Raw genomic sequence first — 27911 nt, forward strand, 5'->3', positions numbered from 1 at the left:
AGGCTCTAGTGATCCTCCTGCCTCAGCCTCTTGGGATTTGATATGATAGTAATAATTTGTGCAGAAGTGAAGCTGTTGACATTTTAATTATTCTGTTGATTTAAGCTTCTGTGAGAGATTTAATGCTGTGTCCTGGTTTCTGTTAATATTAAATATATGTTGGATTGAATTATTTCTGTGTTATTCCCTTCAGGAACCTGATTCTGAACAACAGCCCTTAAAACAACTCACCTGTGACTTGGAGGAGGATAAATCACAAGGTCAGAATTAAAAACTAGATCTTACCATTTGATAGTAATTATATAGCTCTGGATTAGAATGTGGGAAACACTACCAATTCAGTCTATGTTTACTACCCTGTATCTAGCTTTTGACAAAAATAGAGATAATAAGTAAAGTCTTTTCCCATTATTTGGTTTGTTTAACACTCCTGCTCTCAAAAATAAAAGAAAATTTATTCATGTTGATTAGCTATGTTATTGTGAGAGACATTTAGGATGAAGTCAGTGAAATTTTTTTTTAAACTTCTTTCCAAATCCCATCAATATTGCCATCATTAGCTATTAAAATTTTCCCTGAGGTCCTCCATAGCTGCCACCATTGAGGAAATGCAGAGGTAGAAAGGATGGAATATCATTGATTTATCTAGCAGAGGCTATTGGAAGAATTATGATGATGAGAGGTAGTGGCCAAGGAATTACCTATTCATTTTTGGTTATGTGTCTTAAGACTTCTGACACTTAAATAGCGGTTCTTCCTAACTTTTTAAAAATGTCATAGTATACACATAAAAAAGATAATGTTTGTATAGCACATTGAGGTAAGTTAAGGAAGCTGCTGGGGTGGAGGGAACCTGCCTGAGAGCAAGAGCACCCTGAGAGGGCTATGGGGGTCTGTGTCCTTGATATACCTGTAATTGTAGTACATTGATTAGGAAGCTCTGCCGTAGAAATCTAGGTGTCTCGTGAAATTTATATCTAGTCAGCATGTTGCCATGGATAGCAATACATTGGATAGTTGAGTGATCTGCACACAATGTTGGAATGGAACAGTTACATCTAGAGGCACAGAGGTAATTCAGAAGTCTTTGCATTAGAAACTAGAGGTAGAGTATACTTTTAAAAAATCAGAACACTGTCTCCCTTATTCTTTAGGATTGACTATAACCTTCAGATGTTTCAAAGCATCTTAAAAGTATCTGTGCTTTGCCTATATGGATAGCAGAATAGTAACTTATAGCAATTAAGCTTAACATTGGTTGTATGTCATGCTTTATTTGCAAGCTCTTAGCTTTTTAGAGCACTGTTAAAGTGACTCCCTATTTATTAAAGCCCAGTCAGTAGGATTAGGATAGTGACCCGGGATCTTTCTTCTTGGAAAACTCCTAAATTGTGAATATTAAACGTATGTATTAGGTTACCACTGAAAGTACATGGGACTTAGACAATGAGAAACTGTTGAATTTCTTTCAAAGTTCAGCACGGAAATGCTGTGATGCAAAAATATCTTTCACTTTTTTTTTTTTAATCAGAAAAGAGCTGGAAGTCTTCCTGCAATGAAGGGGAATCCTCTTCTACCTCTTACATGCATCAGAGGTCACCTGGTGGTCCCACCAAACTGATAGAGATCATCTCAGACTGCAACTGGGAGGAGGATCGAAACAAGATTTTGAGCATCTTATCCCAGCACATCAATAGCAGCATGCCACAATCACTTAAGGTGGGCAGCTTCATCATTGAGTTGGCTTCTCAGCGAAAGAGCCGGGGTGAGAAGAACCCTCCTGTTTATTCTTCTCGTGTGAAAATCTCTATGCCATCATGTCAAGACCAAGATGATATGGCTGAGAAATCTGGATCAGAGACTCCTGATGGTCCATTGTCCCCTGGGAAAATGGATGATATCTCTCCTGTGCAGACAGATGCCTTGGATTCAGTGAGGGAGAGATTACATGGAGGCAAAGGTCTGCCTTTTTATGCAGGGCTTTCTCCTGCAGGGAAGCTTGTGGCCTATAAACGTAAACCCAGTTCAAGTACATCTGGGCTTATCCAGGTGAGAATTATCTTTAATCTGGGTATAGCACCTTTTTATATTTAGGTAACATTGTGATTTTTCTGAGCCCTTTATGGGTCTTATATCATTTATCTTTACATTTCCTGGGAACTGGGTGATCGTTATATTTTTGTAATAGGCCTAGGTTAGATGCATAACTAGAGTGAATTTTTGGCACATTTACAAACAGAAATGTGGAGCCTTATATTGGCTTATAATTTCTTTCTAGTCTTCCCAGAAAGTTGTTCTTTTTAAACTTTGTTACCTGGGCTCTAGTGATACTTTGACAACTGAGCAAGGATAGTCAGAGATTCAGTCTAGTTCTTGGAATTTATTATTGGCAGACAGCTTTTGAAACAAAACCTCATATAGGATGTTAGGGATAAGGGGAAGATGAAATTGACTTTATTTTTTATTTTTAGCGTATTATGGGGGTACAAGTGTTAAGGTTACATATATTGCCCATGCCCCCCTCCCCCCTCGAGTAAGAGTTTCATGTGTGTCCATCCCTCAAACGTTGCACATCTTACTCATTGTGGTTGTATATACCCATTCCCTCCTCGCCTCTCCCACCCTCCCGACACCCGATAAATGTTACTCCTATATGTCCACTTAGGTGTTGATCCGTTAGTACCAATTTGCTGGTGAGTACATGTGGTGCTGGTTTTTCCATTCTTGAGATACTTCACTTAGTAGAATGGGTTCCAGCTGTATCCAGGAATATACAAGAGGTGCTGTATCACCATTGTTTCTTAAAGCTGAGTAGTATTCCATGGTATACATATACCACATTTTATTAATCCACTCATGAATTGATGGGCACTTGGGTTGTTTCTACGAAATTGACTTTAATATAGGCAGTATGTTTGGAAATTTGGGGAAAATTTTTAATTTAATGTGTTATTCAGATACATAAGAGTTTAAAAAATTGATCCATGTTTACTTAATTTTTTTCCTTTTTGGATTCACATGACTTTTGCCAGTGTAATCATTGTATAGGGCAAATATCTCTATTGTTGCTGTTTAATAATTTAGGCAGATTATATTAGTAAAATTATGCTGGCATGTAGAAAATTTGAAGAGAAGTCTTGAATTAAAATGTAAGTCATATAGTCAGAAAGATTCTCTCTACTTGCTCAGTGACATTAAGTGCACTTTTATATCAGAGTGGCGAATGTGTGGAAGTATCTGATGTTATTGACAAGATAACTTGACTCTTATTAGATTGACTGTTTCTAAGTCACCAGTGGAATATGACTGATCTACTTAATTAAAAACTTTTTATTGCAGTTCACTCTCACTGATACTATGTAACTGCTTCTGTTGGTATTTCTTAAACTCTAAATGATGGGGAGAACAGTGTTTTCTCTTTATCTCATTTATTGATTGATACTTTGAAAGCAGAGACTTGCCTGAGATCATTTCTGGTGAGATCAGACTCTGTAAAATACAAGCATAGAAATTTTGTGTTCTTTTCTGCCTAGGACTAACAAAGCCACCATAGAAGGCCAGGCACGGTGGCTCATGCCTGTAATCCTAGCACTCTGGGAGGCCGAGGTGGTCGGATCGCTTGAGGTCAGGAGTTCTAAACCAGCCTGAGCGAGACCCTGTCTCTACTAAAAATAGAAAGAAATTAATTGACCAACTAAAAATATATAGAAAAAATTAGCCAGACATGGTGGTGCATGCCTGTAGTCCCAGCTACTTGGGAGGCTGAGGCAGGAGGATCACTTGAGCCCAGGAGTTTGGGGTTGCTGTGAGCTAGGCTGATGCCACGGCACTCACTCTAGCCTGGGCAACAAAGTGAGACTATGTCTCAAAAAAAAAAAAAAAAAAAAAAGCCACCATAGAATATAGCTGCATAAGCAGTCATGCAGCAGTAATGTAGACTTCGGGGAAGCTGATGAGCCGTCTTCAAAGCAGGCCCAAGGGAGCAGATAGGGGTATCTGACCTAGTTTTTATAAAAAACTATAGTAAATTTTACTTTCGGTGGAAAGACTACATTCTTTGTACAAAACTCAAGACAGAGATACTCCTGATTTCCCTGAGAATAATCACAGTTTACTTAAGTAGCAAAGAGTAATTTTGTTTGTGTCTTTGAAGATGGAGTGGCTTGCTGTAGCCATTTTCCTCACCTATTCCCTACTAATTTATACAGTAGACTCCACCTCACTCTGTCTCCTCCTCCCACTTTTAAATGATGAAAAGGAGACACAGAAAAGGTTACTTTTCTAGATTTACTCAGCAGTATGACCTAGAGAACATGGGTAAGAAACTTAGGAGGTTTTTTTAAGAAGAAAGCTATGCTGCTAACCAGGATAGGCAATCTAACTAGCTCAGGTAGCAGAGAGAATCTTTACCTCATTTGTTGGTTCCCTTTCTTCTGACAGTTTAATTACTGTATCTAGAATTTGAGTGAGTTATCTATGAGCATTTAATTTGAAACCATGTTTTGTCCAAAAGATGAAGATAATTAATATCTTTAAAGTTGAGCCTTTCGAAAACCAAAAATGGAGGTAACTTTGTGGTTTAAGTTAGTATAACAATGGTTTTCTTATGACTTCAGGTAGATTCACCATATATCTTTCAAATATGAAGGATACTTGAAAGGACCCTTATGTGAGGGCTTCATTATGCCTCTGTGGTCTTATCAGACAGTTTTTGTGTAACACGGTGATTCATTTTTGCTGATGATTGTTAATATTTTAACCAGATGTGCTTATTGACAAGTAAAACAATTGGGTGATTCCAATTGTTTAGATTTAAATTGTATCTTTTACATATCGAGAATTTAGAATGATGATTTCTTAGATTCTCTGTTTCCAAACTACAAAATGAAGGAGATGACATTAGTTCAGAATATCAGGTGACAGCTCTTTTTTTTTTTTTTTTTTTAACCTCCTGATTACTTAGATTATCCTGAATGGAAAAAGTCTACTTTTTTCCCCTTTTAAATCTGAAAAATAGATTTATAAAAAGTTTGTAAAAAATGAAACCCCTGTCAAGGGAGAGGAGTTAGCAAGAGAATTTTATCTTTACAGAATTTCTCTTTGCCACTTGTTTCAGGTTAATGGTAAGAGTTACCCGCAGGCTAAGTTGCTATTGGGACAGATGGGGGCATTGCATCCAGCCAATAGGCTAGCTGCTTATATCACAGGCAGGTTGCGACCCTCAGTCCTGGACCTCTCAACCCTCAGTACTGTCATCTCCAAGGTAGCATCCAATGCCAAGGTGGCTGCATCCAGGAAACCACGTACCCTGTTGCCTTCAACATCCAATTCCAAAATGGCATCCTCCGGCGCTACAACAAATCGTCCTGGGAAGAATCTGAAGGCGTTTGTTCCGGCAAAAAGGCCAATTGGTAAGTTGTACTGTACATATGATTTGGAAAGGCCTGTGACTTGCTGCTGCTGGGCCAGTGGGCATAGGTATGGAGGTTGTAAAACTTAGAGGAGTATAGAATTTGGCATTATTCTTGATGTCTTTTTATTTTTTGAGACAGAGTCTCACTGTGTTGCCTGGGCTAGAGTGCCGTGGCATCAGCCTAGCTCACAGCAACTTTCTGATTCAGCCTCCCAAGTAGGTGGGACTACAGGCATGCGCCACCATGTCTGGCTAATTTTTTCTATATATTTTTAGTTGGCCAATTTCTTTCTTTCTATTTTTAGTAGAGACGGGGTCTTGCTCAGGGTCAGGCTGGTCTCAAACTCCTGACTTTGAGTGATCCCCCCACCTCGGCCTCCCAGAGAGCTAGGATTACAGGCGTGAGCCACCGCACCTGGCCTTGATGTCTGTCTTGGCTGAATTTTTTTTCTTTTCTTTTTTATTTTTTTGTAACTTTTCTGATAACTTACAATACTAGATAAATTGAACTAGATGAATTGAATAGTTTTACAGTTTTATTTTCAAGATCTTTAGAATGATCTTATTAATATAGAAAAGACTTAGATTTTTATTTTGTTTTTAAAAAGAGAAAACCCTTAAAAATATTTTTTTCTATTTTACCATTTTTCCTGTGAGGACTGGTTTTTTTGGGCACCAATCATATGTTTATTCCTTGAACTTATGAAACCAAGGAGCTAGCACAAGCTAGTGAGGTAGGTCAGTATAGGCTTAAAATAGAAGGCTTTTGTAAACATAATTTTAGAAACATTACTTTATTCTATCCATCACTGTTCTGTGACTAAAAACCTCTTGCTTAACATTTCAGTGCTAGAGTCTGTAATAAATTACCTTCTTGAAGGATTTGTGTTTTAGTATTGAGAGTATCTATGGTTGGTGTATTGAATTCTTGTTGTTTCAAATCTATTTAGAAATGCTAAGTAAAAATGTCAATTGTGTATTCTTATTCCTCTAACAGGAAATTGAAATCTCTTGCTGAAGCTAGAGTTGTGTGAAGATAGAGGATAGCCATTGTATGTCTTAAAAAGAACCTGTTTTACTTCTTTTTAAAAGCACCTTTAATTGTGATTTTTTTTTTTTTAAACCAGCCCTATCCTGCTCTCCTTTGAAAAATATCTTTATGTTTTTTAGGAATATGCAATACTTGACTGTCTCATAGTATGACAGCCATAAAGAGGTAGATGTACTGGACAGGAGGAATGAAATGGAGGAAACAAGTTTTAAAATTGGAATTGGGGGAGAAAAATCCTGTCCTTCTTACTTTTTTTGATCTGTTAAAACCTAAAAGTTTCATCTAAAGGTGATGAAGTTATTTGCTGCTGTATTGTCTTTTTAGTGTCTTGACAATTTGAATATATTGCATAGTCAAAAGAATTTCAGTAGGAACACCCAGTTTTAATCCTTTTCTTGTTAGAATTGTAAGAGATTGTTTTGGGTTGAGGGAAGTGTTTGATTTGGTGGATGAAAATTGACACGGATAATGCAGGTAGGTAGTACCTGTAAGAAATTAACCCAGTGGTGTACAATAAATGTTGATAAGCACAGTCACTAAAGGATAAAATACTTAATATGAGAACTGAAGATTTTTGACCTGCAAATTTTTATTTGCAGCGGCTCGACCCTCTCCTGGTGGTGTGTTCACACAGTTTGTGATGAGTAAAGTTGGAGCCTTGCAGCAGAAGATACCTGGAGTTAGCACACCCCAACCCCTGACAGGGCCACAGAAGTTCAGTATCAGACCTTCTCCAGTAATGGTCGTCACACCTGTGGTTTCTCCTGAGCCAGTTCAGGTGTGCAGCCCTGTGACTGCTGCTGTCACTACCACCCCTCAAGTGTTTTTAGAAAATGTTACTGCTGTGACACCTATGACTGCTATTTCTGACGTGGAAACTAAAGAAACTACTTACTCTTCTGGTGCCACCACTTCAGGGGGTGTTGAGGTCTCTGAAACTAATACCAGCACCCCTGTAACATCTACCCAGTCTACAGCCACTGTGAACCTTACCAAAACCACTGGGATAACTACCCCTGTGGCTTCAGTTGCTTTACCTAAGTCTTTGGTAGCATCTCCAACCATAACTCTTCCTGTTGCTTCCACTGCCTCCACTTCCATAGTCGTGGTGACCACAGCTGCATCTTCCTCCATGGTGACCACACCAACTTCAGCTCTGGGTTCTGTTCCTATTATACTCTCAGGAATTAATGGGAGTCCACCAGTGAGCCAGAGACCAGGTAAGGCCTAGATGTTACTAGCTGCTTAACTGTACAGGTATTTATATATCTTTGTGGGTGTGTTAGGATCATAGATATATCAGGATAACAGTATAGGTATTTCCACTATAACATGATATGTGTATTCCTTAAAATCTTTGTATTCTGCAAAAGTGAACACTAAAAATAATAGAGCTCATGATTAATACAAGATTAGGATGAATCATGAAAATCTATGCAGTTTTGTAACCAGGACGTTAATAAAAACAATACGTAATGCCTTGAGAGGTAACGTGAACAGCCTTGAATGATGGTTTAGTGGGGCTGGAGATTGCCTCAGGGGATACTAAAAACACTCAGAAAACATTAGAATGACATCTGGCTGAAGGATAGTGCAATAATGCAGATGGGATTGAATCTATGAGCCAGTAGAGCAGCCATTAAGGTGGGCATGGGAGGAAGTGCAACCTGCTATGTGTTAAGAGCTAGGAGTGCACATCTCTCATGCACCCCTAGCTCTTTTTGAGGTGGAGTGGGTGATACTTTTTAATTAAAAAAGAGAGATGAGAGGGCTTCCTATGCTATAGCCAAACTGAGGGCTTTCCTTTGTCTTGCTGAAGACTAAAATACACTCCTGCTATTCTAGCCTCTCGTACAGTAAAAGTTACTTATGAATTGGTACCTAATTTTTCTTTTTTGAGACAGAGTCTCACTCTGTTGCCTGGGGTAGAGTGCTGTGGCATCAGCCTAGCTCACAGCAGCCTCAAACTCCTGGGCTCAAGCGATTCTTCTGCCTCAGCCTCCCAAGTAGCTGGGACTATAGGCATGCGCCACCGTGCCCGGCTAATTTTTTCTATATATTTTTAGTTGTGCAGCTAATTTTTTCTATATTTTTAGTAGAGACGGGGTCTCGCTCTTGCTTAGGCTGGTCTCGAACTCCTGAGCTTGAATAATCCTCCCGCCTCGGCCTCCCAGAGTGCTAGGATGACAGGTGTGAGACACCGCGCTTGGCCCCTGTTACTTATTTAATTATTATACACGAACTGATTAAAGTAGAAATAAGGATGCATATTTGTTCAGGACTCTAATATTTTATATTTATCAGCTTTTTCGTTAAAATATTTCTCTTGTTGGCTTAGTAAGTTAAGTGAATTTGAAATAGGAATATGCTACACTATTGTAATTTTTATACCCAAACCCAACTAGCTAAAGTAAGTGGTTATTTTAGCCCACTCCAAGAGGAATTAATGTGGAAAAGAAAGACTTCACAGGATTTGAAGTATTTGAATAAATACCCCACAGCAGTTCTGTCTTGATTATTACTATTTTTCCTATTAATTTTTGTATTTAGTGACATAATCCAAATCCTTACCCATCCTTTAGATAAAAATGAATGGGAGTTAGGTTGTAAGTTGAAATTTTGTTGAAAGGAAAAGTGAAATCATAATACTAAATTTGTTTGTCTTCTGCTTCTGATAAATAAGCCTGTAAAACATCAGTTTATTGTATGGTTTTGGAAGTGAGGTCATTGTTGGTAAAGTTGCTTTGATTTCCTACTCTGAACTTCAAGGTTTATATTTGTTTTATTTTAACAGATCATGTCTTCCAAACCATATGGATTCTAACCTTTTTACGCTTAATTCTATCATGAAGCTATAAGCAGGGTTTTCTGTTCTCTTTGTAGTTCTGTTGTTTCTCAGTTATTCAGGACATATTTTGCTATGAGTCCCATCTCTACCATTGTCTTTTTTTGAGGAGACAGGGTCTTGCTTTGTCTCTTAGGCTTAGAAGGCAGTGGCATCATCATAGCTCCATAGCTCACTGTAACCTCAGACTCCTGGGATCAAGCGATCCTTCTGCCTCAGCCTCCCGAATAGCTAATTTTTTTCCATTTTCTATAGAGGTCTCACTCTTGCTCAGGCTGATCTCAAATTCCTGGCCTTGAGCAATCCTCCCTCTTTGGCCTCCCAAAGTGCTAGAATTACAGGTGTGAGCCACCGCGCTTGGCCTGTATCATCATTTATTTAATATTTTTATTTAAATCAACTACTGTTTTACTTAAATGTATTTTAAAGAGAACATTAATTGGAAGCCAGCATTATTTGTCATAATAGAGATTAACCCCATAATTAAATGTACTGGAAACAATAATACTAAAATATACTTTTGAATTACCATTAGCTACTGTATGTCTTGAGCATATGGCTTGCTCTCTTCCTGTTAATGAAGAAAGCTTTAGAAAGTGTTGGAGTAATATTAAAGACATAATATCAAAGACTTGTACCTAAAAGTATCTTCTATAATACCACTTGAGAAAATACTAATAATAACAAATTTTCTCATCTTTCTTTTAAAAAAAAAAGCTGACTCAGTTGTTGCTTCTAAGGAAGTGTGTGTAATTTTGTTCTCCATTCATAAATAGGATCCCAACTTGGGCACTTAGTTATCTGTGACTTTTTCATTTGACTGCCCTTTTTTCCTTTTCTCTCTTCTATCCCTTGCCTACATTTAAATAAACACCTATTTAGAGTTTATATTAAAGAATGTTTTCATTCTCTGAATTGGGATAGTTTAGATTTTGAATCACTCTGCAAAACTTAATTTGAAAAGTTCAGGAGCATTAACATGTTTCTTAATTCATAGATAGATTTTTTGTTTAAATTGCATGCTATTATTTTCATGAACAATTTGATCTTTGTATTTTATTTCATTTTATTTATTTATTTTTTTTTGAGACAGAGTTTCTCTTTGCTGCCCAGGCTAGAGTGAGTGCCATGGCATCAGCCTAGCTCACAGCAACCTCATACTCCTGGGCTAAAGTGATCCTACTGCCTCAGCCTCCCGAGTAGCTGGGACTACAGGCATGCGCCACCATGCCCGGCTAATTTTTTCTATATATATTAGTTGGCCAATTAATTTCTTTCTATTTATAGTAGGGACGGGGTCTCGCTCTTGCTCAGGCTGGTTTTGAACTCCTGACCTCGAGCAATCCGCCCACCTCGGCCTCCCAGAGTGCTAGTTTATTTCATTTTTATTTTTATTTATTTATTTATTATTTTTTCTTAATGTGGTACAGAGGGATGGAATATTTCATTTTTAATAGTAGCACTGGATTTGTATGTAACTATAAATGTCCTCTACATGTTGTAAGTGTGACTTTTAGAAATTTGGTATATTTTGTAGGTAGAGTGCCTAATAGAAAATCATATTGAGTTCAAATCTTTGGTTTGTTCATTTTTTTTTTCTTTTTAGTGACAAACTTTTAAAGTTTTATTTATTAACAATGTTGGGCCAGGCGTGGTGGCTCACTCCTAGCACTCTGGGAGGCTAAGGCGGGAGGATCTTTTGAGCTCAGGAGTTCGAGACCAGCCTGAGTAAGAGTGAGACCCCATCGCTACTAAAAATAGAAATAAATTAGTTGGACAACTAAAAATATATAGAAAAAATTAGCTGGACATGGTTGGCACATGTCTGTAGTCCCAGCTACTCGGGAGGTTGAGGCAGGAGGATCACTTGAGCCCAGGAGTTTGAGATTGCTGTGAGCTAGGCTGACACCATGGCACTCTAGCCTGAGCAACAGAGTGAGACTCTGTCTAAAAAACAACAACAACAATGTTAAATATGTTTACTAATTTGAATGGTGATGTTAGACAGTTTCATTTATGCTTATGCTTTCATTTATGCTTTCTACCTTTTTATTTCTATGATCCAAACAAAATCTATCTATAATAGATTACCCATCTTATTTTTTTTCCCTTGTCCTTAGTATTTATTTATTTATTTATTTTTTGGGAGACAGAGTCTTGCTTTGTTGTCCAGCCTAGAGTGAGTGCTGTGGCATCAGCCTAGCTCACAGCAACCTCAAACTCCTGGGCTCAAGCAATCCTACTGCCTCAGCCTCCCAAGTGGCTGGGACTACAGGCATGCGCCACCATGCCCGGCTAATTTTTTCTATATATATTAGTTGATCAATTAATTTCTTTCTATTTATAGTAGAGATGGGATATCACTCTTGCCCAGGCTGGTTTTGAACTCCTGACCTCAAGCAATCCGTCCTCTTCGGCCTCCCAGAGTGCTAGGATTACAGGCGTGAGCCACCGGGCCCGGCCTCTTTGTCCTTAGTATTTCTAAATCTGTCGTCCAATCCTTAAAGTGCGTCGTGCGTCTTTAGGTACTATTAATGGTTTGAAAAATCTCTTTGAATTCACATCTTCGGCATTAAATTTCTGCTTTTTGTATTTGTTTTAAAACTATCTTTTGCCTCTTCCTAACCAGGCTTTATTTCCCTGTTTCTTTGATGTCTCTTAATTTCATTCCATTTTGGGGGGGGGGGTATGTATTTTTTTCCTTTTGAAAAATAATTTCCACTAATCTTTAAGCTTTGCTTATTTGTTAGTGAATTTTAATTTCAAAAGCCAAGAAGCCTTTTATACCAAGGATTTTTGGTCCTTGACTTTCTCTTTCCAGAATATAAGCTATGAAACTGAGTCAGAAGTCTAATAAAGGTTACCAGCCTTAATTTTTAAGGTGAAGAAGAGAATCTTATAAATGATCCATTTAACTTTAACAAGAGTTTAGATTTAAAGGCCTACCCATGTTTTTCAAGCATTATCTCTTTAAATGCACATTGACAATTGATGCTTTCTTTTTTACTAATCTAAATGTAAAGCTCCACAATGTCTGGCTGATACTAGGGTTTAAAATAAATTGTTTTCAGTCATAAGTAGCGCATTATAGGGGTACAAGATTTTACCAACTTTATAATTCAAATTAGAAGTTACTTACAGGCCAGGCGCAGTGGCTCACGCCTGTAATCCTAGCACTCTGGGAGGCTGAGGCGGGTGGATCACTCAAGGTCAGGAGTTCGAAACCAGTCTGAGCAAGAGCGAGACCCCATCTCGCTCTGGAGCAGCACAGCATTAGGGAGAGATGGAGAAAACATCTGAAGGGCCCCTTGACGCGGAAATCTGTTAGAACTTCACAGGAATGTAAGAAAGAGGCAGATGAGCAGTTAATTAAAGAAACAAAGACATGTCAAGAAAATTCAGATGTGTTTCAAGAACTAAAAATAGAAAGAAATTAATTGGACAACTAATACATATAGAAGAAATTAGCCAGGCATGGTGGCACATCCTATAGTCCTAGTTACTTGGGAAGCTGAGGCAGAAGGATTGCTTGAGCCCAGGAGTTTGAGGTTGCTGTGAGCTTGGCTGATGCAATGGCACTTGATCTAGCCTGGGCAACAAAGTGAGACTCTGTCTCAAAAAAAGAAGTTACTTACAGCATAGATCTTGATAGTTTTTTCCTTACATATGTTAAAGGGGAATTTTTGATACTATGTTTCCATTTCCTGTTTTTCAGAAAATGCCCCTCAAATTCCAGTGGCTGCTCCACAGGTCTCTCCAAACACAGTGAAACGTCCTGGACCTCGGCTGTTACTAATTCCAGTGCAGCAGAGTTCTCCTACTCTTAGAGCTGTCCCAAACACACAACTTCAGGGACATCGGATGATCTTGCAGCCTGTTAGGAGTCCAAGTGGAATGAACCTATTTAGGCACCCCAATGGGCAAATTGTCCAGCTCCTACCTTTGCATCAGCTTAGAGGCTCAAATACCCAGCCCAATTTACAGCCTGTCATGTTTCGGAACCCAGGTATGAAATTGGAGATCTTTGTGATGAATTTTTTTTGTTGACTCAGTTGGTTAATACACCAGAGTTGTTTTTCTTAGTGTCTTGTAGTCACCTGACCAAAAAGAAAAGCATACCGTGGAAATCTTGACATGGGCAGTGGTGATTTAAAAGTTTCTTTCTTTCTTTTTTTTTTTAAACAGGGTCTGTGGTGGGAATCCGGTTACCTGCTCCTTCCAAACCTTCTGAGACTCCACCATCTTCCACTTCATCCTCTGCTTTTTCTGTCGTGAATCCTGTAATTCAGGCTGTTGGTTCTTCAGCAGTGAATGTTATCACTCAGGCACCATCACTGCTCTCCTCTGGACCTAGTTTTGTGTCTCAGGCTGGCACATTGACCCTGAGGATTTCTCCTCCTGAACCGCAAAGCTTTGCAAGTAAAACAGGCTCTGAAACCAAAATAACTTATAGCTCAGGAGGACAGCCTGTTGGTACAGCCAGTCTTATTCCTCTCCAGTCTGGTAGTTTTGCTTTGCTTCAGCTCCCAGGACAAAAGCCTGTTCCTAGCTCCATTCTTCAACATGTTGCTTCCCTTCAGATGAAGAGAGAATCCCAGAATGCAGATCAGAAAGATGAAACAAAGTCTATAAAAAGAGAGCAGGAAACTAAGAAGGCTCTGCATTCAGAAGGAGAAGCTGTAGACCCTGAGGCTAATATAATAAGGCAAAACTCAGGAGCTATTGTCTCAGAAGAAACCCTAAATGATTCCTTGGAACATGGGGGAGATCATTTGGATGAAGAATGCCTTACAGAAATTGTTTCTTCAACTGTCAAACCTACTGAACACTCTTGTATCACTGGGTCACATACAGGTGAAGACGATAAAGACATTAATGAAGAGTGTGGGACTAGGAATCATACTAGTTCAAAGGAAAAAATGACCATTCTTGAAGTTAGGACCATTTCTGAAAAAGCCAGTAATAAGACAGTCCAAAATGTAAGTAAAGTACAGCTTCAAAAACTTGGTGAGGTGAAGGTGGAACAGGAAAAAGGATTAGGTAATCCAGAGGAAAAATCAAATGAATTTTTAGTCATCTCTAAGGAAAGAAGTAAACTCAGATTATCAGGGAGCAAAGTTGTGGAGCAGCAATCTAATCCACAGCCTGAAGCAAAGGAGAAGGGATGTGGAGACTCTCTGGAGAAGCACAGCATTAGGGAGAGATGGAGAAAACATCTGAAGGGCCCCTTGACACGGAAATCTGTTAGAACTTCACAGGAATGTAAGAAAGAGGCAGATGAGCAGTTAATTAAAGAAACAAAGACATGTCAAGAAAATTCAGATGTGTTTCAAGAACAAGGCATCTCTGACTTACTGGGAAAAAGTGGAATTATTGAGAATGCCAGAGTTCTAAAAATGGAATGTGATTCTTGGAGTAGGATTTCTAATCCTCCAGCCTTTTCCATTGTTCCTAGAAGAGCTACAAAAGGCAGCAGAGGGAATGGACATTTTCAGGGTCATTTACTATTACCAGGAGAACAGATAAAACTAAAGCAAGAGAAGAAGGGTGGGAGAAGCAGTGCTGACTTCACTGTTTTGGATTTGGAAGAGGATGATGAGGAAGATGAGAATGAGAAAACCGATGATTCTATTGATGAAATTGTGGATGTTATTACTGACTACCAGAGTGAGGAGGTTGATGATGTAGAAAAGGTGGTGAGCCCATTTTTATTGTGACTGAAACCTGAAGGCTTTAAATGATTTATTAGAGACGGTAGCTTTTCCAGAAGATCAATAAGACCTAATACATTCAGTTGGATTCCGAGGTTTAGATGATGATTAACTGACTTTGTAATTTTTAGGTTGTATCAGTCAGGCAACATTTATTGAGCTTGTATTATTCATTGAGACTTATCTGGTATTATGGGAAGGCCACCTTAAATCTTTGGGGGGTAGGTGCTTAAATCCCTACCAAGTTGGGTTTTTTTTTTTTTTTTTTTTTAGATCCTGAAATCATTACTTGCATTTTCTATGTGAGGTGATTATATTATAGCTTTTCTGGTGGATGTAATAAGAAACAGGAAATGGGTGGCCGTAGAACTGGAGGAGAAGTTACCCACCTGCATTTAAAGAGTTGTTTTTCTTTTTTAAAAAAATTTTAAAATACCATCCATTTAATATTTTAATATAATCCTGCCTAAAGTTGCTTTTTAATTATCTCCCAAAATTAGTTGTTTAGTCTCTACGACTTACGCTCTAGACTTTGGGTCATCATCCTTTGTAATACGACCTATATAGTTTTTTATTTTCCTGAAATATTTTTATAGGCTTCCTACTTATGATTGTATTTACTGAACTAAGTAACTAGAAGTTGGGTATGATATAGGGCAGGAGTTGGACAAACATTTTCTGTAAAGGGCCAGTTAGTAAGTATTTTAGATTTTGCAGGCTAGTTTTCTGTTGCAACTAATCAACTGCTGTTATAGCATGAAAGCAGCCATAAGTGAATGAGTGTGGCTGTATTCCAGTAAAATTTCGTTTATAAAAACAGGTGATGCTCTGTGGTTTGCTGACCCCTGACATATAGTCTGATGTAAAACATAAGGAGACCAGAGCCAGATGCCTGTGGGGTGCCCTGGAGCCTAAACTCTGTCCTTCTCTTCTACAGCAGATGACAGCCCTCTCCACTGATTGTTATGCAGCTGGTTGTTTTAGAATCTCACTTGAGATCATTCAGCCTCTTTGTTATCTGGTCCTTTTCTGTTAATGCCTAACTGCCCTAAGCAGATAAAATATAACATAAAGATTAGTATTTTAAAACTCTAAAATGTTTATATATTTTAATGTTCCGCTATTGGTTGTTTCTGTACCTCAGTTGTCTCATTTGTAAATGAGGATCTAGCTCTAAAACTGGATAATTCTGTATGCATTTGCCTTATATTCTACCTATAGCTTAATCCTTTTCAAGGATGGATATCTCTAGGTATCTGAAGAATCTAAATCCATTGAGTTTAGAGTTATATTGTAGATCTTGTGCTTTTTGCAGAGTCTCGTAAGTCAGGCCAGGTAAACAGACCAAAAAACAGTCCAGCTTTAAAACCAGTGAAAACTTTTGCTGTCAGTGGAACTGACTTAATAGAAGCTAAAAGTGTCTTAATCATCCAAGGAGGCATTGCTTGAATCTACTAACAGAGAATGAGACAAACAAGTTACACTGTTTTTTAAAGTAAGGGTGTTACATTAAGTGATCTCTAAAATCTAAATTCTACATTGTATTTATGTCCATTTCCCACACCTATATTTATACTTATAATCAACATTATATTGCAATAGTGTGAAGAAAGTCATGAGTAGCCACTTTAAATATTCCATTTTGGAGGTTATTGGATATTATTTACAAAGCCTGCAGTTAAAACCATACAGATGGCGGGCATTGTTCAGTTTAAATCTTGTAAAGTATCTACCTACATTACTACCTCTTTAGATTCTGTTGGAATTTTGTCGATTTTGCTTCATAAAGTTAATTTTAATACATATTGTTGGCCGGGTACAGTGGCTCATGCCTGTAATCCTAGCACTCTGAGAGGCTGAGGCGGGCGGATTGCTTGAGGTCAGGAGTTCGAAACCAGCCTGAGCAAGAGCGAGACCCCATCTCTACTATAAATGGAAAGAAATTAATTGGCCAACTAATATATATAGAAAAAATTAGCCGGGCATGGTGGTGCATGCCTGTCCCAGCAGCAGTCCCAGCTGCTCGGGAGGCTGAGGCAGCAGGATTGCTTGAGCCCAGGAGTTTGAGGTTGCTGTGAGCTAGGCTGATGCCACGGCACTCACTCTAGCCTGGGCAACAAAGCGAGACTCTGTCTCAAAAAAAAAACAAACCAAAAAAACAAAATAATATATATTGTTTACATTTTTAAATTTAATACACATTGTTTAAATTGTACTTAAATTGGGGTGGGGAACATAAATGATGGCTTACATTTAGCATCTGTCAGCTTTATGGAGCCTATAATTTAGGGGTAATTTTTCCAACAAGTTTAAGCATAGAATTAATAAGGTGATTGAGATACTTTAATTTGAGTTGTGCCTCTCTGGTATAGTATGATTATAGTTAACAGAAAAAATATCCCATGTTTAGTTTCTGGCATAGTAAACACTACTTTTAAAGGTGGACTTAAATATATTTGCTTATTTTATATATCTATATAATTGTATTTTATATATCCATATAATATGTTATCTACATAACAAATTCAGTGAGTTTCTGTGACAGGGGCTCAATATATGCTTACTTGATTGACTCCTTTTTTGGTATAATAAGGAAGTATAACAATCTCAGGCTTCTTTTAAAACCTGAAATTCCTCAAAAGCTCTCATTCTGTGGGGTTGAGAGACTTGGAAGGCTAAGTTGTATTCTATTTTCATACCTGCCTTATGTATGTGAAGGTGTATTGATTTGTGGGTAGCTGATACAGTGTTAGTCATGAAGGCCCCTTAAAAAAGAACCTGGGTTTTTCTCCTTTCTACCTTTTTTCTCACCAAATTTTATTTTACTGTTATTTGACCTTAAGATTTATGAAGCATTAATATACCTGTACCTGAATTTTGTCCACTAACAATAACACTAAAGCTTCACTGCAGCCCTTTGGAGACTCTGTTCAGTTTAATATATATTTTTGACTTACAGTATACTTCTTAGTTGTTAATTCTAGTCATGTGTTATCTTTCTGACTTAATTCCTTATTATGATTAATAAGTTTAGAATTATCAGTACTCATGGTATATTTGGCACTAGTAGGTTTTATAAGGGAAGCATGCATTTGAAAATTTTAGGTGTGCTTGCCTCCCAATACATTATTTACTGTTGGAATGATATATTTCAGAATAACTGTGTAGAATACATTGAGGATGATGAGGAACAGGTGGACATTGAGACTATAGAAGAGCTCTCAGAGGAAATTAATGTTGCCCACATGAAGACCACAGCTGCCCACACACAGTCATTTAAACAGCCGTAAGTCTTATATCTCTTTGGATTGTTACTGTTGCTTTGTAACCAGAAACAAAACTAAATGTTCTCTTTAGAAGCTCTGGTTAACTGACCTGGTTCTTTATTCCTCTATTTTTTTTCTAATTAGTATAGATGAGAGGAGCAAGAATTTGGAGATAATTAACCTTTCTTGGTCCTTGCTAGGAGGCAGTGTGTAAATGTCAATAACAGGCTTTTGGAGCCTGATACACTGGTGTTAAGATAATAGTTTTGTTAGTTTGTAAATACTTAACCTTGGGCAAGTCTTTAATATCTCTGAATCTCGTATTCCTTACCTATGAAATGAGGAAAGTGCCCCCATTTGAAGTGTTAAATGAGATAATGTACACAGCTAGCATACTCACGGATGTAAGTAGATTTTACTCAACAGAGGTTAGTTTATCTTTTCAGAAGAATAAAGAATGAAATTCTAAGTTTGATTACTTCACTAGTTGAACAGGTAAGATACAGTCAGGAAAATTTTTCTACCTGTTCCTCTGATGGGATGAAATATGGAGGGCATGACAACTTGCTCAGGAAAATTTATTTCATTTTCTGTTTTAGTAAGCCTTGTATTAATTCTAGATTTGGGTGTGAGAGAGAAAAGGGAAGAAAAATATATTTGCCAGACATTGTACTTTTCCTCTTATCTCTTTACCATATGAAAGTAGCAGTGAGTTGAGATCCCTTTATCCCTATGGATGCTAAGAAAGTCTAAAGAGTAGAAAATAGGACTAGTAGTTTTTCTCTCTCCAGAACTATTTGTAGGCTACTTTACTTACCTACCGGTTAAGCTTGAAAGAATTCAGATCCTTTAAAAACTAAAAAAAAGTTCAGCAGTATTGTTGGACAAGTTCTGTATACCAAAATCAAATTTCTAAATAATACCAACAAACAAAAAATGTAATCTAGAAAATATCATTTACAATAATAGGAAAAAAAGCTGTCAGGGAATATATCTAACAAAAGCTGTGCAAGACTTTTGTAAAATTGTATAGAAAGACATTGAGAAAGAATTCAATAAATGGAGAGAGATACCATGTTAATGGATTGGAATAATAAAGGGCCAAGAATAACCAGCACACACAAAGAGCCCAAGCTATAAAGGAACAGATTAAAATTAAAGATTAAAAATTAAAAGATTTAGGCCCTGTTGCAGTGGCTCACACCTACCTAGCACTCTGGAGGCCAAGGCAGGAGGATTGCTTGAGATCAGGAGTTTGAGACCAACCTGAGCAAGAGCAAGACCCAATCTACACACACACACACACACACACACACACACACACACACACACACACACACACACACACACACACACACACACACACACGAAATAGCGAAATAGAAAACACATACACGAAATAGCGAAATAGAAAATTTAACCAGGCGTGATGTTGTGCATCTGTAGTTGCAGCTACTGAGGAGACCGAGTCAGGAGGATTGCTTAAGCCCAGGAGTTTGAGGTTACAGTGAGCTTTGATGATGCTACTACTCTGGCCTAGGTGACAGCAAGACTGTCTCAAAAAGGAAAAAAAAATGAAAGATTTAATTAAATTTTTAGAACTTTAAATTTAAAATATGAATTAAAATTTTTTAATTTTTTTTTTTGCAAGCATGAAGTGAAGTTTACTGAAGAAGGACAAGATAGGTGTACAGAGCAAGAGCAAGATAAAGGTTTACAGAGTAAAAGCAAGATATGCTTGCCACAGAACAGTGAACAGGCTTCCTGTCATGACAAAATTCTAACAGGATATCATGAAAACAGTGAAAAGGCAAACTCAGACTATAAGGAAAGTATTTGTAATATGGATAAGTGACAAAGGATTATTAGTATATCAAGGAAATAAAAATATTCTTATAAATCAATAAGAAAGATGATCCAATAGAAAAGTAATGGATATTCACAGGCAGTTTACAGAAGAGGAAACCTAGAAGACCAGTAAACACATGTAAATTTGTTGAACTTCACAGGTAATTAGGGAAATGCAAATTAAACCACAGTGATTACCAATTCATACCTATAAAATTGGCAAAAATTGAAATTTCTGATAGTACTGTTACCTAGGTATAGAGCAGTGGGAACTCAAATAACTGTAAGTGGAATATATATTGTTGTTACTAGTTTGACATCTCCTAAAGTCAATTGAAGATGTGCATAGCTTTCTTGTACTCAGTAATTCTCCTCCTGATGGTGTAAAGATTAGGAAACAACCTAAATAAGTACTAACATTCTGAAAAAATTAATTTTAGGCCGGGCGCAGTGGCTCTCACGCCTGTAATCCTAGCACTCTGGGAGGCTGAGGCGGGCGGATCGTTTGAGCTCAAGAGTTTGAGACCAGCCTGAGCAAGAGGGAGACCCTGTCTCTACTAAAAATAGAAAGAAATTAATTGGCCAACTAAAAATATACAGAAAAAATTAGCCGAGCATGGTGGCACATGCCTGTAATCCCAGCTACTCGAGAGTCTGGGGCAGGAAGATCGCCTGAGCCCAGGAGTTTGAGGTTGCTGTGAGCTAGGCTGATGCCATGCACACTCTAGTCCAGACAACAGTGAGACTCTTGTCTTGAAAAAAAAAGTGAAAAAATAAATTTTAGAAAATTCACTGTGGCATTGTATATACCAGGTAAATGATTGAACTAGAACTATGTGTATCAACATAATCTCAGGTGTAACATTGCACAAAATAAATCAGTTGCAGAAAGATACAGTGTAATATGCAATATTTAAAATGGTACATAATATTTTTTGTTTGGAGATAATACATTCCTAGTAAAACTGTAAAGGTGTACATGGTAACCTCATTCTGGGAGTGTTTACCCATAAGAAGGAAGAAAGGGAGTGTGATTGAGTAGACTCTACATAGAATCTCTACTAATTTTTTTTTATTTTGGCATATTATGGGGGTACAGATTTTAAGGCTTCAATAAATGCCCATTCCCTCCCTCCCCCCACAAGTCTGAGATTCCAGCCAGAATCTCTACTAATTTTGAGATGGGTTATATTTCAAGCTGGATAGTAATATATCTGGGTGTTCATTATACAGTCTGTCCTCCCTATATGTGGGTTCCACATCTGTGGGTACAACCAATCATAGTTTGAAAATATTCAAAAGAAAAATATTGCATCTGTATTGAATGTGCATTGGCTTTTTTCTTTGTAGTTATTCACTAAACAATGCAGTATAACAGCTTTTGACATAGCATCGACATTGTATTAGGTGTTATAAGCAATCTAGCGATGATTTAAAGCAGGCGTCCTCAGACTATGGCCCGAGGGCCACATACGGGTCGCCTAGCACATTTATCCCACCCTCCGGGTGTTTTTGCTGCCACTGCCTGTCCTGCTTAGCAGCTGACTCATCCTGGGCCCACAGTGCGCACTCTACAACGGTCTGAGGGACAGTGAACTGGCCCCTTGTTTAAAAAGTTTGAGGACCCCTGATTTAAAGTATGTGGGAGGCCTGGTGCGGTGGCTCACGCCTGTAATCCTAGTACTCTGGGAGACCGAGGCGGGTGGATTGCTGGAGGTCAGGAGTTTGAAACCAGCCTGAGCAGTAGCAAGACCCTGTCTCTACCGAAAATAGAAAAAATTAGCTGGGCATGGTGGCGCCTGCCTGTAGTCCCAGCTACTTGGGAGGCTGAGGCAGGAGGATTGCTTGAGCCCAGGAGTTTGAGGTTGCTGTGAGCTAGGTTGATGCCACACTACTCTAGCCCAGGCAACAGAATAAGACTCTATCTCAAAAAAATAAAAAATAAAAATAAAGTATATGGGAAGGTGTACATGGTTATATGCAAATACTACATCATTTTATATCAGGGATTTGAGCATTAGAGGATTTGGGTATGTGAGAGGTCCTAGAACCAAACTCTCACAGATACTGAGGGACAGCTGTATATTTGTTTATGCAGTTTTGTATGTCTGAAATATTTCATGATTGACAAAAGTAATTTGCAGTTTTACTGACTATTGGACACTTGTCTTAGAGAAAATAATGTTAAATCATGTAGCTATTAATATATATGACACCTTGGAGAAAAGAAACTGATTACAATTTAGACAATTTGGGATGGTTTGGTTCAATATAGCTGTGAAATAGGTCTTAGATTACTGAATTTCAGTAAGATATTGAAAAATGCTATCTTTATTTAGGTGCCGTACCCATAGCTCTACAGATGAAAAAGCTGCTGAAAGGAGTCGAAAGGTATTTAGAATACATTTAATGATAATTGTTTGTTTAGTAAAATTGATAACATTTATCTTAGGGTTGGAACAACATAAGCTATATTAGACATGATTTCCCCCCCAGGGTTATTTTTACCAGTGAGTAAATATAATCAGTTGTTTCCCCTTAATGAAATTACACTATTAGTGTTTTTTTCCCTTAATTCTTTTATTCTTCCCAGAAGATGGACTAATTTAGAGAATTTAAAATTGATATGGATCAAAGGTCAATCCTTTGGGTAAAAGATAATAAATAAATAATTTTTTTCTTATAAAAAATTTAAAAATTAAAAAAATAAAGTAATAGAAAAAAATAAAATTGATATGGAGTATACAAAAATCAATATGCTTATTTGAAAACTAGTTTTGTGATGATTTGATACAAAACAAGATATCATTTTTCTTGCCTAGGTTCATGATTTCCAGTGACCTAAAAACTTATTTTCTGTAATGATGTTTAGCAATTCAAGAAGCCATGAAATTATAAACCTCCTTTTAATTTTCTTACTGTATTCAATGTATATCATAGTAGCATAAGGATGGCATTTGGGTCCTTTAAAAAAAACCATAGCATGATTTGTTTGGCTTTGATCTGATTTGGAGGATCATATGATACAAATCTGCATAGTTTTAATCATTTTGCATATATCACTGTTTTATTTTCATTCTAAAATATTTTTTCAGATATAAAGATTTTTATAATAGCTTATTTACACAATCTATTGTTTTGTACCCCAAATATGCAAATACTTACAGCACTTTGCTATATTAAAACTTGATACTGATTTTCTATCTATTTTGCATCTTTTATTCTCTGATCCTATATTAATGCATAATGGGTTTATCTTCAGAAAGACAGTGAATAAGAGGTTTTGGGTGCTACAGGGTTATGATAAAGGCAAACTGTCATAAAAAACGACAGTAACGTCAGAGGGAAAAAACAAAATGAAACTACAAGACAGGAAATGTTAATATATTTGTTCATCTTGTATGAGAATTATTTACAATGTTATAATAGTATGGCTACTGTAAATGATTTTTAAAAACTTTTATGGTAATCTGTGAATAAAATATGGAAGATTCATTTGCAGCCTTGAAAAATATGTGAATACAAATAACAAATTGGGAGGTAAAAGACGGAAGAAGAAATAACGGGAAGGATGTGGGTGTTAATAAACCTGATTTTACAATGTGGAAAAGCAAGATAGATTGTTGATGAAATGAGTAATTAAGATAGAATTATATTCAAGTTGCTAAGGGATCAGTAAAACAACTAAAGTTAGTGATACAGTTATTTTGGGATGATGAGGTGGCAAGATAAGAGAGTAGTATGAGGTAAATCCTCTTCTGCATAGTAGGAAGTTAATAGAGGTAGCATTAAAAATGGAAAAAAATAAAGCTTATGTTAGTATTTTTGATTTAGGATACAGATTAAAGAACCAGAGAAGCTGCTAAAAGAATAAAAAAGTAGTTGTTTCTGAGATTCCGGGTATAGGAGCAGGGCACAGTTGCTTTTCATTATAAGCTGATCATATATTTAAAACTCTATATGATCTATAACTTTTTTGTAGGAAAAATACTTTAAAAATTGAAGTATGCCGGGTGTGGTGGCTCACGCCTGTAATCCTAGCACTCTGGGAGGCCGAGGTGGGTGGATTGCTTGAGGTCAGGAGTTCAAAACCAGGCTGAGAAAGAGTGAGACCCCATCTCTACTATAAATAGAAAGAAATTAATTGGCCAAATAATATATAGAGAAAAAATTAGCTGGTTGTGGTGGCGCCTGCCTGTAGTCCCAGCTATTCTGAAGGCTGAGGCAGGAGGATCACTTGAGTCCAGGAGTTTGGGGTTGCTGTGAGCTAGGCTGACGCCATGGCACTCACTCTAGCCTGGGCAACAAAATGAGACTCTGTCTCCAAAAAAAAAAAAAATTGAAGTAGAATAAAGAAGATAGGAAAATGAGGCCTGAGGCATTCTGAAAGTCAAGAAAGACTTTCCTGAAAAAGTACAGAGTTTGAGTTCTGAGTGTGAAGTTTTAAATGTTATGGAGGACTGCGTGGGAGGGAAGGATAAGTAATCCAGGTACAGGCAAAAGCCTGTGTAGTGGTGGGGAGCTATGGGAATGGCATAGTATGTTTTGGAAATTTCTAGCAGTTAGGAATGGTTGGAGAAAAAGATGATTTAAAAGAGATCTTTTACCATGGATTGTGAAGGATCTTACAGTATTTTTAAAATATATATTTGTGTCATGAAAACAAGTTTTAGTAGTAATAATAATAAAACTTTATATAGATAAGCTTTTCTGGTTCTGTTACCAACCCACACAAATTCTTTCTTATTTGAGCACTACTGAAATTTGACCTGGTAACTGATATGATCACATAGCAGTAGAATTTATACTTTTGGCATTGTGGAAATTAGATTTGGAGTAAGATGACCAATTGGGAGGCTGTTTTAACAGTCAAAGAGACAAAAGACGATGGATGCCTGAAATAGAGCAGTGCCATTTGGGTTAGAGGAAGAGGGCAGGTACATATGAAAGATGCTTAGGAGGCAATCTTCCTGGACAGGCTCCACCAGTTCCTCTCAAACTGAAGTCTGATTACTGGAGTGACAAACTACAGAAGGAAGCAGAAGCCTTTGCTTATTATCGCCGGACACACACTGCCAATGAGCGGCGGCGCCGTGGTGAAATGAGGGATCTGTTTGAGAAATTAAAGGCCACATTGGGATTACTTCATTCTTCCAAAGTTTCCAAAAGTCTCATTCTTACTCGGGTAAGTGTTCTGTGTAAGTGAGAAATAAGACCTGGACTAAGAGAATCTTAGGGATACTATGAGAAAGAAAATCCATTGCTATATGAGGGAGATTGAAATAGAGCTACTTGTATTTAACAATTGAATGTGGGCTAGTGAATGCCCAGTAAATTCCGTAGGGGGAAAATCATTATGTTAAGTCAGAGTAGCTTTTCACTGAAAGTCAGATTCTTAGCTGGTGGAGCTATCCTTTCTTTAGATAAAGTCAGAAACTCTGGTTAGCTCTGTTTACTACATTCTCTTTACATTGGTGTTCTTGATAGAACAGTTTTTATCACAGTGCAAAGTACAACATGAATGATATTTTAACATACTTCTTAACAGGTGACAGTCATTTTAAAGGAAAATCTGAAATATTTAAGCTAGTGGTTTTAACTTTGCATGTGGAATGTCTAAGATAATTTCATTTAAATTGCTTTTATGTCAAAGTTAGAACAGAACAGGATAGACATTTATATCCCTCTAGAGCAAAGTTATTTCAACCAGATTTTACTTAGACTAGGAAATGATTTTAAAGTTGATAATTAAAATCTAAGCAGGCTGGGCGCGGTGGCTCACGCCTGTAATCCTAGCACTCTGGGAGGCCGAGGTGGGCGGATTCTCGAGGTCAGGAGTTCGAAACCAGCCTGAGCAAGAGCGAGACCCCGTCTCTACTATAAATAGAAAGAAATTAATTGGCCAACTAATATATATACAAAAAATTAGCCGGGCATGGTGGCGCATGCCTGTAGTCCCAGCTACTTGGGAGGCTGAGGCAGGAGGATTGCTTGAGCCCAGGAGTTTGAGGTTGCTGTGAGCTAGGCTGACGCCACGGCACTCACTCTAGCCTGGGCAACAAAGCGAGACTCTGTCTCAAAAATAAAATAAAATAAAATAAAATCTAAGCAAATATGAAAATATAATGTGACAGAATGAACAATATTTGATAGCACAACAGATTTACTATAGTCAACAATAAGTTATGATATACGTTTTTTTTTTTTTAGACAGAGTCTCACTCTGTTGCCCAGGCTAGAGTGCCAGCCTAGCTCACAGCAACCTCAAACTCCTGGGCTCAAGCAACCCTTCTGCCTCAGCTTCCCGAGTAGCTGGGACTACGGGCATGCACCACCATGCCCAGCTAATTTTTTCTATATATATTTTTTAGTTGGCCAATTAATTTCTTTCTATTTTTAGTAGAGACAGGGTCTCACTCTTGCTCAGGCTGGTTTTGAGCTCCTAACCTTGAGCGATCTGCCCACCTTGGCCTCCCAGAGTGTTAGGATTATAGGCATGAGCCACCTCACCCAGCCTCCATGCTATTCTTTAGAAATAATCATGATCTATATTCCCTAAAGTAAAAGCCAGAAAACCTCTTGCAGTTTAACAAAAAACTTGGTAGTGTTTTAAATAGCATTGAAAAGTTTTCCTAAAATATTTTTTTTCATTAAAGAAATTGTGTAGACTCTACCTGTTTATATATAGGAAAGAGTGGATTGATTGAAAATAATATTACTGTTTCTATTCTAGGCATTCAGTGAAATCCAGGGACTAACAGATCAGGCAGACAAATTGATAGGACAGAAAAATCTCCTGACTCGAAAACGAAATATTCTGATACGGAAAGTATCATCTCTCTCAGGTGAGATATGTATATGATCTCTGGTGAAGAGCATAATAATAGCTTGCTTTACTTATCTATTTATTTTTGAGACAGAGCCTCACTCTGTTATTTGTTTGTTTGTTTATGAGACAGAGCCTCATTCTGTTGTCTGGGCTAGTGCTGTCGTGTCAGCCTAGCTTTCAGCAGCCTCAAACTTCTGGGCTTAAGTGATCCTCCTACCTCAGCCTCAAACATAGCTGGGACTACAGGCGTGCACCACCATGCGTGGCTTACTTTTTCTACTTTTAGTAGAGACAGAGTCTCGCTCTTGCTCAGGCTGGTCTTGAACTCCTGACCTCAAGTGATTCTCCTCCCATGTCAGCTTTCCAACATGCTAGGAAGAGCTTAATAATAGCTTTAGTGAGGAGAAATCCTTAGAAGACCTTTTAGATACTACTTAGTTTAAGGCTTGGCTCCCAAAGTGTTCAGAATTATCTTTTGACTGGGGGGTGGGGGCATTTCTTCTGGATTGTAATCACTTTTGCCTTCCATACTTTTGAGGAATATAGTTAAATCAACTGGATATCAGTTGACTCTTTCTCATTATTATGTGGGGTCTTGCAGAGAGTGATAATTTATTCCCTGTCAACCTGCAGGTAAGACAGAGGAAGTGGTCCTGAAGAAGCTAGAGTATATTTATGCAAAGCAACAAGCACTAGAGGCACAAAAAAGAAAAAAGAAGATGGGATCAGATGAGTTTGATGTGTCTCACAGAAGTAGCAAACAGCAGGAAGGATCTTCTGCATCATCTGTCGATGTTGGACAGATGTTTATAAATAACAGGAGGGGCAAACCTTTGATTCTTTCCAGAAAAAGAGACCAGGCCACAGGTAGGAGGGACATTGTTTGCTTTCCTTAGTGGACTAAACATCTTCTGGCGATAGTTTTAGTTTTAATTAATTAAAGATGAG

General features: G+C 37.7%; 1 protein-coding gene across 6 annotated transcripts in view; it reads left to right on the forward strand.

Annotated features, from left to right (window-relative positions):
• Positions 1-27911, forward strand: part of MGA (MAX dimerization protein MGA) — an 87174-nt gene that overhangs the window by 51508 nt on the left and 7755 nt on the right. For 2 of the 6 annotated variants that reach the window (XM_012766489.3, XM_076004266.1), the window contains exons 12-18: positions 194-260; positions 1532-1719; positions 18176-18306; positions 22474-22525; positions 25113-25319; positions 26868-26979; positions 27597-27830. In XM_012766489.3, the coding sequence (XP_012621943.2) occupies positions 194-260; positions 1532-1719; positions 18176-18306; positions 22474-22525; positions 25113-25319; positions 26868-26979; positions 27597-27830 (991 nt within the window). Of the gene's footprint in view, positions 1-193; positions 261-1531; positions 2050-5116; positions 5412-7063; positions 7685-13024; positions 13316-13494; positions 15003-18175; positions 18307-22473; positions 22526-25112; positions 25320-26867; positions 26980-27596; positions 27831-27911 lie in introns of those variants that run through there. The other 4 variants (XM_076004263.1, XM_076004264.1, XM_076004265.1 and 1 more) reach the window with 4 other exon arrangements.

This window comes from Microcebus murinus, chromosome 6 (assembly GCF_040939455.1).
Source record: "Microcebus murinus isolate Inina chromosome 6, M.murinus_Inina_mat1.0, whole genome shotgun sequence".
In the NCBI taxonomy this organism is placed as follows: Eukaryota; Metazoa; Chordata; class Mammalia; order Primates; family Cheirogaleidae; genus Microcebus; species Microcebus murinus.